Here is a 17,423-nt window from a genome sequence, read left to right as displayed (position 1 = left end):
GTTGCTGCTGTTCAAAGCCACCTTCTTCTCACCCAGCCTGGAGCCCAGACGAGTCCCCATTTTTTTTTTTTCTTAATATTTTTATTTTTTTTTAATGTTTATTTATCTTGAGAAAGAGAGAGAGAGAGACAGAGCATGAATGGGGAAGGGGCAGAGAGAGAGAGGGAGACACAGAATCTGAAGCAGGTTCCAGGCCCCAAGCTGTCAGCACAGAGCCCAATGCGGGGCTCAAACCCACGAACCGGGAGATCAGGACCTGAGCCAAAATCGGATGCTGAACCAACTGAGCTACCCAGGCGCCCCAAGGAGTCCCTGTTTTCAAATTCCCATAAAGATGTCCTATAGGTTGTAGCCTTGCCATTGATACTTTCCACCTTAATATCCTAATCCCAGGAGCTTCCCACCTTGCTGTAACTTTTTTCTAGATCTGCTAGAAATTCAGCTACAGAAGTGGCAATATTTGCAGCCTTGAATCCATAAAAAATGCCGGATGCTGGACCCTGTAGACATATGCTGTCCAATATGGTACCAATTAGTCACATGTTGAGCGCTTGAATTGGGGTACGCGTAAAATACAAATTGGATTCAGATGACCTATTACCAAAAAAAGAATGTCAAAGATCTCAAATAATTTTTACACGTTGAAATAACACTTTTGATTGTGTTATAAGTATTTTGTCAAAATTGGTTCCACCTGTTTCTCTTTACTTTTTTTTTTTTCTTTTTAATTTTTTTTATTTTTGGGACAGAGAGAGACAGAGCATGAACGGCGGAGGGGCAGAGAGAGAGGGAGACACAGAATCGGAAACAGGCTCCAGGCTCTGAGCCATCAGCCCAGAGCCCGACGCGGGGCTCGAACTCCCGGACCGCGAGATTGTGACCCGGCCGAAGTCGGACGCTTAACCGACTGCGCCACCCAGGCGCCCCTCTCTTTACTTTTTAAGTATGGCCATTAGCAAATTTAAAATCACATTGCACCTTCCGCTGGACAGTGCTGCTCTTTTAAGCTGAAGGATTTTGAGAAGAGGCATTTTTCTGAACTCCTTCATCTGTCTAAAAGCAGAGCCTCCCCAAAGAACTCAACTATCGTAAATTCCCTCCTGGAGAAGTTTCTCGCAACCAAGAAAGACTGACTCTTTGTGCTGGAATCTTATCACTGCAGAAGTCAGCACCACACCTAAATGGACATTGTCACAAAAACTATCATAACTGTCATCTACTCTCCTAAGGGCCCACTTATCTTTCTTAAAAATAATGTGTTTTCCCCTAAGTGCTCTTTCTTCCCCTATTAAGAAGCCATTTTCCAGAGGGTCCTTCTCCCATTCCCCTTCCCCAATAAAGATGATATATATGCCCCAAATTCTAACTGCCTCATTGGGTCACCTTTTTCTGTGAACTCCCCCACATGCGTATGCATGTGAATAAAAAAATCTCTCTTTTCTCTTGCCAATCTGTCTTTTGTCAGTTTAATTTGCAGACCCCCAAAACTGAACCTAAGAGGGTAGAGGAAAAGTTTCTCCTTTTCATTGTATGAAACCAGTGTAATCACATCAGCAATGTATTTTCTCCCTCCCCTTCTAAATTTGAAGACATTAGGTATTCTTGGAGGCTGGGTTTCTAGCCTGCAATCTCCCCTTCCAAGGGCCTTTCATAGATTTTCTCCAAATAAGGGGAGCTCATGCACCGTAGCCCTGTGTCTTTCTGAAGTACATGTGACACTGTGGATCTGTCTGACACATTTAGGAGCAATTTCCGCCAAGATAAAGGTTAGAGTGTTGCTAAGACTTACAGGGGGTGCTTTAAGTAAACCTCAGCTTCTATCTCAACTACTGAGCTCTCGCACCATAAGCCTGACGTCCAGGAGGACATACTTGGCTCAGATCTGGGTTCACACTTGGTTCAGCTAATCAGAAGTGTAGCTAACCATGGAACTTTGGGTCCCAAATCTGAATTCTTTATTCCCAGAACGTAACCCAAATATAGCAGGGCTGCCTTGAAGCCTGCTTCTGCAGAGAATTCACGACACTCACAGCCAGCGAGCTAGCGTCTGGCTCTTAAACCCTCACAACCCAAAGGTACAGCTTGCGGAAACTCGTCCTGATTCATTGTCTCCCCGTCCCCACAGCTAGGTAGGCGCTCTGATCTTTCTTTTCCTCACGCTCTTTCCTTGGCTCTCCCTTTCTCATCCCTCCTTTCTCTTCTGATCTCCCAAAAGAGTCCGATTCATCACGTTCAAGCGCTGTGACTGTGAACAAGTTGCCCAGTCTGTCTCAGGTTCTCCTGAGATGGGGTGATCAAAGTTCTGACCCCTCCTCCTAAGGTTTTTTTGTAGGATGAAATGAGATCCTGTGTGTAAGGGATCTGGTACCGCCCCCGGCATAAAGTAAGTGCTCCATAAACACAGGCAAAAAAAATTTTTTTTTTTTAAGTAATCTCTACACCCAGCACAGGGCTTGAATTCATGACCCAGAGAATGACTCACATGTTCTGCCCACTGAGACTGCCAATGCTTCATACACATTTGTCTTGGACACTTCCTTTCACATTTCTGACCTTTAAGGTCAGGGGGAACCAAGAGTTCAGGTGTGAACTGAGCTTTTGGCGGGTGGCTTATGGAATGGGCGGAAGCCAGAAAGGGGTTGGGTGGGGGAAGAGCTCAAGTCTCCTCTGGGGGACTTTCGTTCATGCCCCAACAGGGGAAAGGCCCAAGCCTAAGCTTCCGGCTCTCAGCCCCTTCACTCCCCAGCAACCTGTGCCCGGCCCATCCCAGCCACGCCTCCCCAGCCCCTGGCACCAGGGGCAGCAAACACTGAAAAGTCTTTATTCCAGTGATGGTGCATCATCCCTCCCTCCCTCCCTGCCCCTCCCCTGCTGGTGGAGGCTCTGAGGGCTAGGGGCAAGAACACAAATTTGGGGAGGCGTAGGAGTAGATGGAGGAGGTGGGGAAGGCAGCAAGGAGGGAGCGTTAGAAGAAAATGTTCTTAGCTGACTTCCTTTTTTCAATTTTCTTACAACGGCCATAGATGATGTTAAATGATTTCTCATTCTTCAGAAATACACACGTCAGGTTCAGCAGGCAGGGGCACTCGTTATACAGACCCAGGAATGTCTGCGAAAGACAGGAATTTGACCTTGACCTTGGGGGCTGCTTTGCCCTCAGCCCTGAGGGGGTAGCCTTCACTCCCCTGGAAGTGCTCCCCTGCAAGACCATCTGCTTGCACACAGCAGAGGAGCCTGGGCTTGAGGGACCCCTTCATGCACTGTTCAGTCTGTGCCTCTGGTTGCCTCCTCCAGGCTGACCCCTAGGATTGTTGGTGCCCTCCTAGTTCATTCTCGGGCATCACCTTTCCCGTCATTAGCCCAGGTGTCTATCCCGAGTGAAAAAACACCCTCCCACAGGGGACCTCCATCTATTCTCCTGAAGTCCTTTCATGAGCACACCAACACCCCTTTCCTGCACACCCAGCTCAGAGGCTACCCCAGCCCACAACCTCTGGCCCAGAACACCTGGAGCCACAGCAGAGCCCGTGGGGCTGTTGAGAAGGGTGGGCTGAGAACCATGATTAGGACCAGACCTTCTACCTGTGCCAATTGACAATGCTACTTCCAGAGTTGACCCACTGAAAAGGGGAGCTTATATCAGAAAGAGAAGCATGGGGGCGCCTGGGTGGCTCGGTCGGTTAAACATCCTACCTGGGCTCAGGTCATGATCTCACCTTTGGTGAGTTCCAGCCCCATTTCCAACTCTCCGCTGTCAGAGCGGAGCCGGCTTGGAATCCTCTGTCCCCCTCTCTCTGCCCCTCCCCCGCTCACACTCACACCCTCTCTCTCTCAAAATAAATAAACACAAAAACAACAACAACAAACCATCTGGATTCCAAGCCCCTGGCTTGGGGTCCCACCTTGGGTCGGTCCACAGGCTCCCCCAAGCGGCTGGGAGGTGCCGTCGCAGCAGACAATTCCCCGCTCCGGGTCACCGTCGCCGACCCCACACCCTCCCCTGTGCTCCGGGTCCGCCCCTGCCCCTCCTTTCCGGGGGTCCTCCCCGCTCACCCCGCCCGCCCCCCAGGGGGCGCCACCACCCACCTGCGTGTGACGCGTGCTGCCCTCGGACCCCTAGGGGGCGCAGTGCGACTCGCAGCCCTCGGGTCTCCCGGCGACAGCACCCACTCTTGCACTTCTTGCTCTGGACGCAGATCTCCCTGTCGTCCTGCGGGGAGATGGCGCCCCTGGGCTTCCTCCCTGCAGGTTCCCCTCCGGCGCTGCGCCCTCACCGCCGCCCCCACTCTCGCCCGGCCTGGAGTTGGGGACGGCGGATGTCTGTGCGGAGGGGCGCCGGATTTTTCCCAAAGGGGGACCAAAGAGATATCACAGGTTTGCCTTTAGAGTCCCGCAGATAGGTTACTTCTCGCTCACACACACACACCAGGCCTTCCCGTCTTGGCTCCTGCGGTTCCTTCCGCCGCCCAACCTTCTCTCTGCAAACTCCTACTCACCTTTTTTTTTTTAATGTTTATTTTTCTTTAACTTATATTTATTTTTGAGAGACAGAGAGAGAGCACGAGCAGGGGAGGGACAGAGAGAGAGAGAGAGAGAGAGGGAGACCTAAAATCCAAAGCAGGCTCCAGGCGCTGAGCTGTCAGCACTGGGCTTAACCTGAGCCACCCAGGAGCCCCCCCTCCTTACCTTTTCAGTCGAGCTTGCACGGCACCTAAGGCTCCCTCCTCCCCCACACTCACCCACACCAGCGATCCCCAGCGCTAGGCCATCACATCATCTGTCACTGCCACCATCATGTCTCTGTCAGACAAGTTCAGTTCATTCAACAAGCAAATGCTGAGCACCTGCTGTGTCCAAGTACCGTTTCAGGCACCGGGGATACAGCTGGGAACAAAACAAACAGAAATGCCCAGACACGCCTTCCCTCCTGGAGCTGGCACGCCAGAGCAGCTGTCCAGCAGAACTTTTGGCAAGGACGAAAATGTGCTTTTTCTGCATGTTCCAGTTTGGTGATCGCTAGCCACGTGTGGCTAATGAGCACTAGAAATGCGGCGAGTGTGACCGAGGAGCTGAACTTTAAATTTTGCTTAACTTTAATTAATTTTAACTTCAGTCACTCTTGCGACTCGTGATTTGCTATTGGACAAGCATGAGCAGCTCTAGGGAGAAGACAGATAATAAATAAGTGAAATAGACAGAGTGGCACAAAATGCTGAGCAAAGGAAGCCATGAAAAGAATACTGTGTGATTCCATCACATGAAGTTCAAAAGCAGGCAAAACTAATCTAGAACAGAAGAGGTCTGGAGAGTGTTACCTTTCGGCCCTACAACTGACAGTGAGCCCAAGGGAGCCTTGCAGGGTGCCGGAAGTGCTCTGTAGCTCGATCGGGGTGGTGGTTATGAGGGTGTTTGCATGGGTTTTAAATTAATTGATTTTAATGTAAAATCAAGATTTGGGCATTTTACTATACATAGTTTTTACCTAACATATATGTGTTAGATATTATTAATGAACAATTATTACTTATGTATGTATAATCCTATCTATTGCGTTTGACTAAGTGCCATAAAGAGAATAAAGCAGGAGAGGGTTGGACTGCCAGTAGCCTCTTACTGGCTTCCCTGATTTCACTCTTCCCAGTAACCCACCCCAGACCCCTGACCTCCACCCTGCAACAGTCTCACCTACCCCCCTCTCCCCATTCTTTCCAGGAGGAATCTTTTTTTTTTTTTTAAGGTAAATCCCATCATGTCATTCCCTTGCTTCAAAGCAATACCGCCCCCCCCCCAACACAGACCCAGGCATTTTGATACCAAAATTCTTTATGGGACCTGCAGGGCTTACTCATCCCAGGGCTGCCTGCCCACCACTAGATCTCTTGGCTCACCTCCAACACACACACGCACACACACACACACACACACCCTGCAGCCACCACTGGGACTCTGAACATATCAGAATCACCTGGCCCCTGGCCATTGGCACTTGCTGGTCCCTCTGCCCAGAACATGTTGTCCTTTGAGCTCTGCCTGACTGTCTCCCACTGAGCCCTCCCCAAACATCCAGCTATAGCAGCCCTCATCACCTGGCTTCACTATGTTCACAACACTAGGATTCTCTGAAATTATCTTCATCCTTCTTTCTTCTTCTTCTTCTTCTTCAACTTTCTGTGTCCCTCCTGCTAGAGCCTCAACTCCGAGGGCAAGGCTCTTTCCCTATGTTGCTCACTGCTGTGTTTCTTAGCCTCTAGGACTAAAGTCCTCACCCTTGGTAGGTTCTGGTTGTAATATTGTAATACCGCACCTTTGGGTCTTTGCCTAAATTTCGCTTTGTTCGTTTCCCTCAGCACACGGTTTCAAACCGCACCCTCTCCTTACGCCACCACACCTGACGCCCCTTTCTTATTTCCTTTGTCCTCAGGTGTTTATCACCTGGGATATGTAAATATTTTACCTATTTGCCTCCTAGAGTAGAATATCCACACTACAAGGGCAAGGATTTTTATGTCTTGTTCACAGCCTTATCTCTTGCACCTACAAAAAGAATTTCCCGGGGCGCCTGGGTGGCGCAGTCGGTTAAGCGTCCGACTTCAGCCAGGTCACGATCTCGCGGTCCGTGAGTTCGAGCCCCGCGTCAGGCTCTGGGCTGATGGCTCAGAGCCTGGAGCCTGTTTCCGATTCTGTGTCTCCCTCTCTCTCTGCCCATCCCCCGTTCATGCTCTGTCTCTCTGTCCCAAAAATAAATAAACGTTGAAAAAAAAAATTTTTTTTTTTAAATAAAAAATAAAAAAAATAAAAAAAAAATAAAAAAAAATAAAAAAAAAAAGAATTTCCCTGGGTGCTTGGTAAAATGGGTTGACTGAACGAATGTCTGTCTCTCTTACCAGACGTAAGCCGGGGGTGGGGAGTCCTGTGTCATATTCCCCTGTGCGGTGGCAGCACCTCGCACATCCTGGCACAGCTCCCGTGACTAGGACGGGGGTCTCTTTTTCCTCCCGGACGTCCTCCAGCCATCACCCCCTGCTGCCTCCGATGTCCGGCTTTGACCCACATCAGTGTGCACCCACCTCCCCAAACAGTGCGGGTCTCAGCACAGTGGCAGAAGAGGCGACTGTATGCTCTAGGTCCCTTACCAAATAATTGACTCATCCCCTGCCGAATGAGCCGCTGGTGAGAAGGAAGAAAAGAGGGAGGAGGGAGAGGAGGACCAGGAGCAGCAGCTGCGTCAGGGCCCAGAGCTGGTGGTGGTGCTCCTAAGTTCCCACCGAAATCCCTGCCTTGGCATGTGACTCTGCCATGTGATGGAGGCCTGGAGGGCACCTAATGAGGTGTGACTGCCCATTCCTAGGGTTGACTGGAGAGGCCAGCTGCCAGCTCCCAGATCAAAGGAACAGAGGAACAAACAGAGGGGGTGAAGTGGACGTTTTCCAGAAAGCGCCGCTGTTTCCTGAACCATTTACTATGCTCATTTGGCTGCCAGCAGAATAGTCTAGTCTGCACTGGGGCTCTGGCACTTGCAAGATCTGGGTTCCAATTCCAGCTCTGCTGACTACTGGCAGCGTGATCCCGGACAGACTTTTTAACTTCTTTGAGCCTCAGCTTCCCCATCTGCAAACTGCGGGCTAGTGCGGTCATCACAGGGGTGACACGATGCTTAAATGGTGACAGCTTGAAAACTGTCATAGGCCAACCATCAAAAACAGTCTTCCTTTTTATTGTGTCACACTTGGGCTTCTCTGCTTCGGCCCAGAAGTTACACCGGTCACTTCACTGGCCAGAAGTATTCACACAGCCCAAGCTACCTGCAGGAAGGCAGTCCTTCTGGTGCCAGAGATGAAGAAAATGAAATGGGACTTGAGGGGCGCCTGGGTGGCGCAGTCGGTTAAGCGTCCGACTTCAGCCAGGTCACGATCTCGCGGTCCGTGAGTTCGAGCCCCGCGTCGGGCTCTGGGCTGATGGCTCAGAGCCTGGAGGCTGTTTCTGATTCTGTGTCTCCCGCTCTCTCTGCCCCTCCCCCGTTCATGCTCTGTCTCTCTCTGTCCCAAAAATAAATAAAAAAAAAACGTTGAAAAAAAATTAAAAAAAAAAAAAAAAAAAAAAAAAAAAAAAAAAGAAATGGGACTTGAATTCAGGGCATCTGAGGCCTCAGAGTCTCTGCCTTGTATTGGAGAGAAGGAGGAAACTATAGGGCTAGAGACCTCGCCTTAGAAATAAGGCTTCTGAGGGGCACCTGGGTGGCTCAGTTAAGTGTCTGACTTTGGCTCAGGTCATGATCTCATGGTTCATGAGTTCGAGCCCTTCATCAGGCTCTGTGCTGACAGTGTGGAGCCTGCTTGGGATTCTGTGTCCCTCTCTCTCTCTGCCCCTCCCCTGCTCATGCTCTCTCTCTCTCTCTCTCTCTCAATATAAATAAACATTAAAAATTTTTACAAAGAAATAAGCCTTCTGAGAGAGGGGCTCAGAGCAGAGAAAAGACTGATCAGATGGGAGAGAAAAGATTTGGTTAAATGAAGGTGGACTGGAGCTTTTGCCTTCTCAGCATTAAGGTTATTCCTCTAGGGGTGCCTGGGTGGCTCAGTAGGTGGAGCGGCTGACTTCGGCTCAGGTCAGGTCATGGTCTCGCTCAGGTCAGGTCATGGTCTCACGGCTCGTGAGTTCGAGCCCCTCATCGGGCTCTGTGCTGACAGCTCAGAGCCTGGAGGCTGCTTTGGATTCTGTGTCTCACTCTCTCTGCCCCTCCCCTGCTTGTGCTCTGTCTCTGTCTCTCTCTCAAAAATAAACATTTAAAAAAATTTTCAGATTATTCCTCTAAAACCTCCAAACGAGGAACATTTATTTTATTTTATTTTTTATTTGGGTGGAGAGGGGCAGAGCAAAAGGGAGAGGGAGAATCCCAAGCAGGCTCCACACTCAGTGTGGAGCACGACGAGAGACTCAGTCCTACAACCCTGAGATCATGACCTGAGCCAAAATCAAGAGTCAGATGCTCAACCAACTGAGCCACCCAGGTGCCCCAGAACATATTCATTCTTGAACGTCCAAATGCAGAAAACCAATGCCTCTGAATCTGCATATTAATTCCCATAAAGGAACAAAGAAACAAGTGTAAGTATTTATTACCACAGCAAGAAAGGGAGGTTCTGAAAAGCTTCTCATCTTCAAGAGACAAGGAATCAGTCAGGACTTACTTGGTTGCAAGTGATAGAAACCCAACCTAAAGTGGTTAAGGAAAAAAAAAGTGAGTTTATTAGGTTTTGTTCTGTAAAATCCCAGGGGTAGAGCTACCTGGTTGGAGGCACAGCTTGTCGCAGGAGCTAAAATGAAGCCACTGCCACCTGGCTCAACTCTCTGCGTTGGCTTCATTCTGAGTCCACATGGTTAATAAGATGGCTGCCGATAACCACAGAGTACTGTCTCCCACGTTCAAGTTCAGTGGAAGAGAAAGCATTTCGTCTCAGTAACTCTCGGAGAAATTCTAGCCTTCATTCTGATTGGATCAAACTGGGTCATGAGTCCATCTTCAAACCCATCCATAAAGGCAAGAACCAGCCTCATGGCCACCTGCTGAACCAATCTGTGTCGGATTTAGTGTTCTGTTGTGAATGGAGCCCATGCAACCTCATGGACTGGGAACGGGAGGGGTGGTTTCCTGAAAGGAAATCCAGGGTCACGGAAAGAAAGGATGCAATGAGTTTTTGGCAGGCAAGATCAGTAAGTGTTCTTAAACATGGCAAATGGGAATGTATAGGGGCTCACCCAGTATGCCTAATTTAAAGCAACATGAAATGTCACTGGCACGATTTTGATTTGATGTATTCAGTCTTTACTGGTTTTAATTTTTTCCAAAGTAGAAATATTCACACAATCTTTCATAAGTCACTACCAACCTCAGCTTGCTTTCTAAAGCAACGGTGTTTTGAGTGAATCCCACCTATTTAAGGAGGGTTTGGTGTTCTAGAATCAGCTTTGCCTCCACTCGGAAGGTTTCCTTCTCTGCCTGTCGATGCTCAGTCAGGAAGACAGAAACCAGCCTAGGTATTTGAAACAGGGACAATTGAAGATAGGGAAATGGTGGGACGCCTGGGTGGCTCAGTTGGTTGAGTGTCTGACTTCAGCTCAGCTTATGATCTCACGGTTCCTGAGTTTGAGCCCTGCATCGGGCTCTCTGCTGTCAGCGCAGAGCCCGCTTCAGATCCTCTGTCCCCCTCTGCCCTGCTGGCACTCTTTCAAAAATAAATAAATAAATAAATAAATAAACATTCACAAACAACCAAACAAAAAGATAGGGAGCCAGTCACATAGGGGATGGAGGAGCTGAGAAACCCAGCAGGATGTCAAGGCCACCAGGAGATTAACAGCAACAGGAAGACACCGATGCCCCATGGCAGGAGAAACACAGTGACTGAAGTCCCTGGGGACTGCCGGAGGTGGGGGAGGGGTGGCTGTCCCAAAGGACACGGGAGGACTGCTGCCAGGAGGACCCCACCTGCGGCAGGTGTGGGGCTGGGGGAGGCGGGAAGAGGGGCAATGGCTCCTTCTCCTGCCCTCTCATCTTCAGCCCGTCCTAGATGCCAGAGGACAAGGGAGGCTGGGAGATGTAGTCCCCAGGGATAAAGAGCGAGCAGTAGGAAGGCGCACAGGCAAATAACTGGCACACCTGCCCTCCACACCCACCAGGCCGGGAGGAGTCAGTATGCTTCTAACTCTTCCCCATTCTGCACCCCTCCCACTCCTCGAGTCTGGCTTCAGGGGGCTCTATCATAGGGGGTCTTAAAGGGAGGAGTCGCACCTGCCATAAAGCTTATCATCAAGCTTAGGGATAGCATGTTGTCCATGTTTGCAGTAAGCAGACTCTGGGAGGAACTGCATCATTTTCCTGGGTTTTTTTTTTTTATCATCAATATTCATGAAAATTTTGCCATGTTCACCTCCTGAAGAAAAGAAAGCCATGACTTGGTCCCAGATATATAGGTAGGTCCTCTCCGGAGAACTGTGGACAATTGTGTGGTGTTTCCCCAGTGACTCATCTGGGCTTTACCGCAAAGCTTGCTGGGAAGTTGAGGGTCATGAGCTCCCCTTCCTATGGTTAAGCCAGAGAGTACGCAGCCCAGTCAAGGTGCAGCTCACGCAAGAGCTGCCTAACAGCAGATTGGTTCAAGGATGAGCTGCACGCTAAGCCAATCCAGTCAGAATCAGTCTTAGGATGTTGGCTGAGGAGGGGGAGACAGAGACGTTTCCTTTCTCTGGAAGGGGTGGTGTGGATTTGTGGTTAAGAGCCTGCCCTTGGGAGCAAGACAGCCTGGGTTCAAATCCCAGCTCCACCCCTTACTCTGAACTCCTGAGAAGGGTATTCAACACACCCTATTTGTAAAGTAGATTTATATATATATATAAATATATATATTTAGTCATCTCTATACCCAACGTGGGACTCGAACTCATGACCCTGAGAGGAAGAGTCGCATGTTCTTCCAACTGAGCCAGCCAGGCACACCCCTATTTGTAAAATAAAGATAATTAGGGTACCTACGCTAAACTTGTGGTAACAATAAAATAAGCTAATATAGATAAGAAAGCACTTTGTACAGTGTGTGGAACATCAGTGCTCAAGAAGTCTCAGCTGTCACTGTTGGGTGACACCGGGAACGTATGTGGCTACTGAGAAGGAATCCGTCCTGAGGGCCATGGAGCTGCTGGATTCAGCCAGACCTGAGGCACGCCAGCCGCGAGATTTCCAATGAATTTCCTGATCATCCAGACCAGTTTGGGTTGTTTTAGATACTTGCAGCAGGAAGAGTCCTAACTGATCCCCCCATGATGTGACCTTGGGCAAGTCATGTAGCTCTCGGAGCCTCAGTTTCTTTATCCATACGATGGAACTGATAATATCTGAGAATGGAGAGAGACCTCTGTGTACCAGGTCCCTTTCTCACCACCAGGCACGAACATTTTTGTGCCTTCACATACATTCTCATCAACACTCGCTCAACGACCTCCGCCCTTGGAAGGCATTTCAATACTCCCTTCCAGTCCTTCCTATCACACACCCACCCATGGGCACCCCAACACATAGTCTCCCGCTGTATTCTTCAACCCCACTCTTCCCATCCAGCCCTCCATCCCAAGACTCGGCCCTTCCGGGACCCAGCCTCTTGGCTCACCTACCCCTACCCTGTTCCCTTCCTGCAGTTCCACTGTCCAGATAGGGCCAAACCTTCCTGCCCCAGACTGGAACAATCCCTACCAGATTTCCCCTCCCAGGAAGTGCAACAGAAGCCAGAGTCAGGAAGTGACTTTAATGTCTCAGGAGCTGGACTTTGAGCAAGATGGGGACTCTCCAGGCCCGTGGTCCCCAGGGAGGGAGGGGTGGCCGTGACCAGCCTGCATCTTTTTCTAAATCAAATGGCACCGGCGGGAACAGGTCGGGTCCTTGGAGATGCACTTCAAGCCCCACTGGCAGGGGCATATGATGTTGATGCTTCCCTTGGTCTGCGGGAGATGGGAACAAGGGTTGGGGGTCACCAAGGTAAAGGGGAGAAAGGAGTTTAAACAGCTTGGGGAGCAGGAGTAAGTGAAGGGGTGAGCAGCCCCCTGCAGCGTTGGGACCATAGACAAGTTAATGAGCTTCTTGGTTTCAGTTTCCTCATCTGTCCAAGGGGGATAATAATAGTAACCCACCTCACAGGGTGATGTGAGAACTAAATAAAACAGAACAAGGGCCCATAAAGAAAAGACCCTCTGGCCACCTCAGCTGTTGAGTCAGGGGCCTGACCGGTTCCTTACAGCACCGGCAGCTCCCCAGACAGGGACATGGAGGCCAGCCCATTCTCCCTAGAGAGCTCTGGGCCCGGGGCCCGACAAGAAGAGAGGAGCAGTAACATGACGTCCTGCACATTTTGCATTTCCACCAGCTCATAACCCAGCTCCAGTGAACACTGTGGTTGCCGAGATGACCTGGTGAGGTTGTTACTTTAGCCCCATTTTACGGATGAGGAAACTAAGGCTGAGAGAGCAGAAGTGACCTGGCTGAGGAGGCAAAGACAGGGCTTGAAAAACTCAGGATTTAATCTCAGGCCCAACTCCAAAGCTACGGTCCTGCCGCTGCAGTGCTTTGCCCCTCTCCAAAAATGAGGTCATTGTGGCAAGGAGGTGGCGATCAGTAGGGAAAAGGTCTTCTCCCATCTACTTGGCCGCAGTGATGTTAGGGTAGGGAATACTCATTCAACAAACATTCGTTGAACACCTACTATGGGCAGATACTAAGCCCAGGGTGGGTAAGGGCTCGACCAGCCCTTGAAGAGCTCCGGCCAGTGGTGGAGGCAGACGGAAAACACGGCAAACCAGGGAGACCCACGCTGTGCCCAGGGTATGAGCTCATGGGAGCTCCAAGCAGAGAAGGCTTCTCAGAGGAGGTGGCTGAAGGTGTACTGCAGGACCAGTAGGAGCTTGCCGGGTGGAGGAAGGGGAAAAGGCACTCCAAGCAGAGCTCGAAGAAGCAGCGGCAGCCACCTGGGTTTTGTTAACCTTCCCCACCCTTCCGGCCAGAGGGGGCCGCCCCAGCCCAGAGGCTCACCTGGGGCAAGCACAGCCTGGCTACTCTGGCCTTGGGGGCACAGAGAGCACCCCTGTTGTTCAGGTCCATCAGGCAGCAGTCACTGACACACTCAGAGTGGTGGGAGCACTCAGCCCCATTCATCTGTGAGGACAACTCTTGTGTCACCAGCCCTCTCACTGTGTGGGAAAGTGAGGGGGGATTCCTGGTGCCTTGCCAAGGCCCCCGGGGGCCATGAAGGGAAGCCGGGAGATGATCACCACCAGGTGCCACCCCCTCTACACCCACTCCAGCAGCACTCAGAGGAGCAGGAGAGGAAGGGGGACTGGTACCTCTCCCTCTGCCTCTCCTTTCCTGGGCCTCCCTCCCCCAGTGCTGGGGGAGCATATACTCCCAGATCACGCTTTGTCAGGGGGAGGTGAGAAGAAAGGGAGGGAGTGAAAGATGGGGAAGGGAAGGAACAGTCATTGTGCTTAGGAGAGGGGAAGGAGGAATTAGGGCAGGTTGCTGAGGCGTGGCTGGCTGGACAAGTGGGCTCAGGGGAGAGAGGGCAGGATGCTGGTCAGAAGACCACTTTCTTTGACCTCAGGGGCCACAGGGAGGTGAAGTGGGGCTTTGACACCCTTCCGCAGACACATCAAGCTTCCAGCCCTGGGAACAAGTCTCCATTTTGGGGTGGTATCCACCCCCACCCCCCACTTCTGTCTCCAAACCCAACTGATGCCTCCTGGCTGGCCTATGATGCCACCGCCACCACCCTCTACTGTAGTGGAAGGTTCCAGACGTTCTTTGGCTCACCTTCATGAACTTCTTCTTGTTAAAGGGCCAGAACTCGCCCTGGTAAGGGAGCAGGACCCCCATGAGGAGCAAGAAGGCTGTGGCCATGGGCCTGAGCATGGAGCTTGGAGGCTCAGGTCGGACTCTTGAGGAGCCACGGGGTGGGGGCGGGATGGGGGGGAAAACCCTGTGCCTAGCATGTGACCTGGCGCCGCAGGGCCCCGCCCTAGCCTAGGGGTGGAGGGCGGTGAAGTTAATGGTCACAGGCTGCTTAGGAGCTGAGGCAGAAGGGCCCGAAGCCCTTTCTAGCACGGCAGAGGAGCCTCCCAGGTCCTAGGGAGCACTGTAAGGTATTCGGTGACACCCGGATTCAAGCCTTGGACAGGCTGGATTGTAGATATTAGGGGCTCTAGGGGCCTCCATATGCATTACTTCCAAACTGAAAAAAACAAAAGAAAAAAAAACTGTGAAATAAAATTTTTGGAAAAATTATACAAAGTTGATATACTAAAACGAAAATAGCTTTCTTCTTCTTCTTCTTCTTCTTCTTCTTCTTCTTTGAAAATAGGTTCCTTCTTAATAGTCTCTCTCTTTCTCTCTCTGTCCTTGGTGCCCCAAATTGTCCCCCACCCCTTACCTTTTGAAGAAGCCAGTACTCCCCGCCCCCTTCTGCTTCTCACACCCTCTCCAGGTCCAGTGTTCTCATCTGTAAGAATCAGGAGGTAAGACAAGATGGCCTCCAAGACCTAGGACTTGTGCAGTCCTAATGAGTTGTCTCAGAATTTGTCTGTGAATTGTATGAAAGTCAGGGCATGGGGGACAAAATGGAAGGGAGGAGAGAGGAAGACACAGAAAGAAGAGGGGGGCTAAGGGAGAGCTGCTTGTAGCAATCAGTGGAGTTTCCAGGGAGGTGAGCCTTCCTCGGGATGGCCCTCTCCATGAAACTCCCACTTGACCCCACCCTTGCCTGCTTCTCTTTTTAAAAATTTGCTCTTTTTAAAGAAATTTATTTATTGTGGGAGGGGTGGGGTAAGGGGCAGAGAGAGAGGGAGGGGCAGAGAGAGAATCCCAAGCAAGCTCTGAGATGCCTTCATGGAGCCCAACCTGGGGCTTGAACCCACAAACTGCAACAAACTGAGAGGTCATGAGCTGAAATCAAGAGTTGGTTGTTTTTTTGTTTTTTTTTTAATTTTTTTTTTCAACGTTTATTTATTTTTGGGACAGAGAGAGACAGAGCATGAACGGGGGAGGGGCAGAGAGAGAGGGAGACACAGAATCGGAAACAGGCTCCAGGCTCTGAGCCATCAGCCCAGAGCCTGACGCGGGGCTCGAACTCCCGGACCGCGAGATCGTGACCTGGCTGAAGTCGGACGCTTAACCGACTGCGCCACCCAGGCGCCCCTAGAGTTGGTTGTTTAACTGAGCCACCCAGGTGCCCCTAAAAATTTGCTCTTAAGAAGCTATATGAGGGGCACCTGGGTGGCTCAGTCAGTTAAGTGTCTGACTTCGTTTCAGGTCACGATCTCACTCTTCCTGAGTTGGAGCCCCATGTTAGGCTCTGCGCTGACAACTCAGAGCCTGGAACCTGTTTCAGACTGTGTCTCCCTCTCCGTGTCTGCCCCAAGCCACTTGCGCGCTCTCTCTCTTTCTCTCTATTTCTCTCTCTCTCTCTCAAAAGTAAACATTTAAAAAAAAAGAAGAGATATGAAGGGCGCCTGGGTGGCTCAGTCAGTTAAACGTCAGACTTCAGCTCAGGTCGCGATCTCAAGGTTCACGAGTTCAAGCCCCAAGTTGGGCTCTGTGCTTGCTGACAGCTCAGAGACTGGAGCCTGCTTTGGATTCTGTGTCTTCCCCCTCTCTGCCCCTCCCCCACTCATACTCTGTCTCTCTCTGTCTCTCAAAAATAAACAAACGTTAAAAAATTTTTTAAAAGGGCCAGTGGTATGAGAAGCCCTGGCTTGGTAGGGGGTGCTAAAGATGTAATTATGCCTCCTCCCAAACTCATATGTTGAAGCCCTGACCCCCAGTGGGATAATATATGTAGAGATGGGGACTTTGGGAGGTGGTTAGGTTTAGATGAGGTCATGAGGGGTCCCTCCTGAGGAGATTAGTGTCCTCATAAGAAGAGACACCAGAGCAGTACTCGGCTGGCTCACTTGGTAGAGCATGCTACTCTTGATCTCAGGGTCACGAGTTCAAGACCCACGTTTGGCACAGAGATTACTTTAGACAGAGAAGGAGAAGGAGAAGAAGGAGAAAAGACACCAGAGCAGTTGCTGTCTCTTTGTCTCTGTCATATGAGGACACAGCAAAAAATGCAGCCATCTCCAAGCCAAGAAAAGAGCCCTCACCAGAACCCAACTATGCTGACACTGTGATCTGGGGCTTCTGGTTTTCAGAACTGTGAGAAATACATCTCTGTCATTTAAGCTACCCAGTCTAGGATATTTTGTTACGGCAGCTGAGCTGACTAATATAGGGGCCTTAACTCTTTTCTCTAAGAATAACAGCTTCCATGGCACTCAAAGTTTTGGATCCACTGTCTCAATTAGCCCTATATTTGTCAGGGCAATTAACACTAGCTGTCACAACAGAGAACTCCTGAAATTTTGGTGGCTTGGCACAATAATGTTTTATTTACCACTCGTGTGAAGTCTGATATGGGACAGAAGACCTTTCTTCCATCTTGTAACTACACTATCTGGAAGATTGGCTTCTGGGGTCATTCTGGAAGGTGGAAGAGAAAGATGGAGGAAGTATAAGGACACTTAAATGCCTCAGCAAGAGTGACATATGCCTCTTCCACTCAGTGACCATTGGCCAGAACTAGTCACATGACCTCAACCTTCTTCAAGGGAAGGGGGGGGGAAATTCAAGGGAATCCTGGAATATTTAGTGTATTCAGTCATTTCTGCTACCTCTTATCCCCATTTTACAGATGAGGAACCCAAAGATTCCCAAATCTGTGCCCAAATAACACAATTAAGTCACGGAGCCAGATGTAAACCCAGGGCATTCTAGCTATTGAGCCCAAGCTCTTACAATTGTCCTGTACTGCCTTGGGTGGCCAGAAGTCTTTGTTCCCATAAAGGGA

The 17,423-nt window shown here is 50.3% G+C and overlaps 2 protein-coding genes across 2 annotated transcripts; both read right to left on the bottom strand.

Moving 5' to 3' along the window:
• Positions 1-933: 933 nt before the first annotated feature.
• CLPSL1 (colipase like 1) lies at positions 934-4,270 on the bottom strand (the record flags this gene model as incomplete). Its single annotated transcript, XM_043593156.1, is given in 3 exon segments — positions 934-3,109; positions 4,087-4,152; positions 4,154-4,270. Coding segments are annotated over 3 exon segments (327 nt in total), but the record flags the coding sequence as incomplete, so codon positions are not given.
• Positions 4,271-12,393: 8,123 nt separating this feature from the next.
• On the bottom strand, positions 12,394-14,459 carry CLPSL2 (colipase like 2). The gene is made up of 3 exons (XM_043592963.1): positions 14,351-14,459; positions 13,574-13,696; positions 12,394-12,489 (listed from the first exon to the last, which is right to left on the bottom strand). Exons 1-3 carry the CDS (start codon positions 14,447-14,449, stop codon positions 12,394-12,396), a joined length of 318 nt encoding a protein of 105 aa, XP_043448898.1. The 5' UTR covers positions 14,450-14,459.
• Between the last annotated feature and the right edge of the window lie 2,964 nt (positions 14,460-17,423).

The sequence above is a fragment of the Prionailurus bengalensis genome, chromosome B2, assembly GCF_016509475.1.
Source record: "Prionailurus bengalensis isolate Pbe53 chromosome B2, Fcat_Pben_1.1_paternal_pri, whole genome shotgun sequence".
In the NCBI taxonomy this organism is placed as follows: domain Eukaryota; kingdom Metazoa; phylum Chordata; class Mammalia; order Carnivora; family Felidae; genus Prionailurus; species Prionailurus bengalensis.
This window is presented reverse-complemented; position numbering and strand designations above follow the sequence as displayed.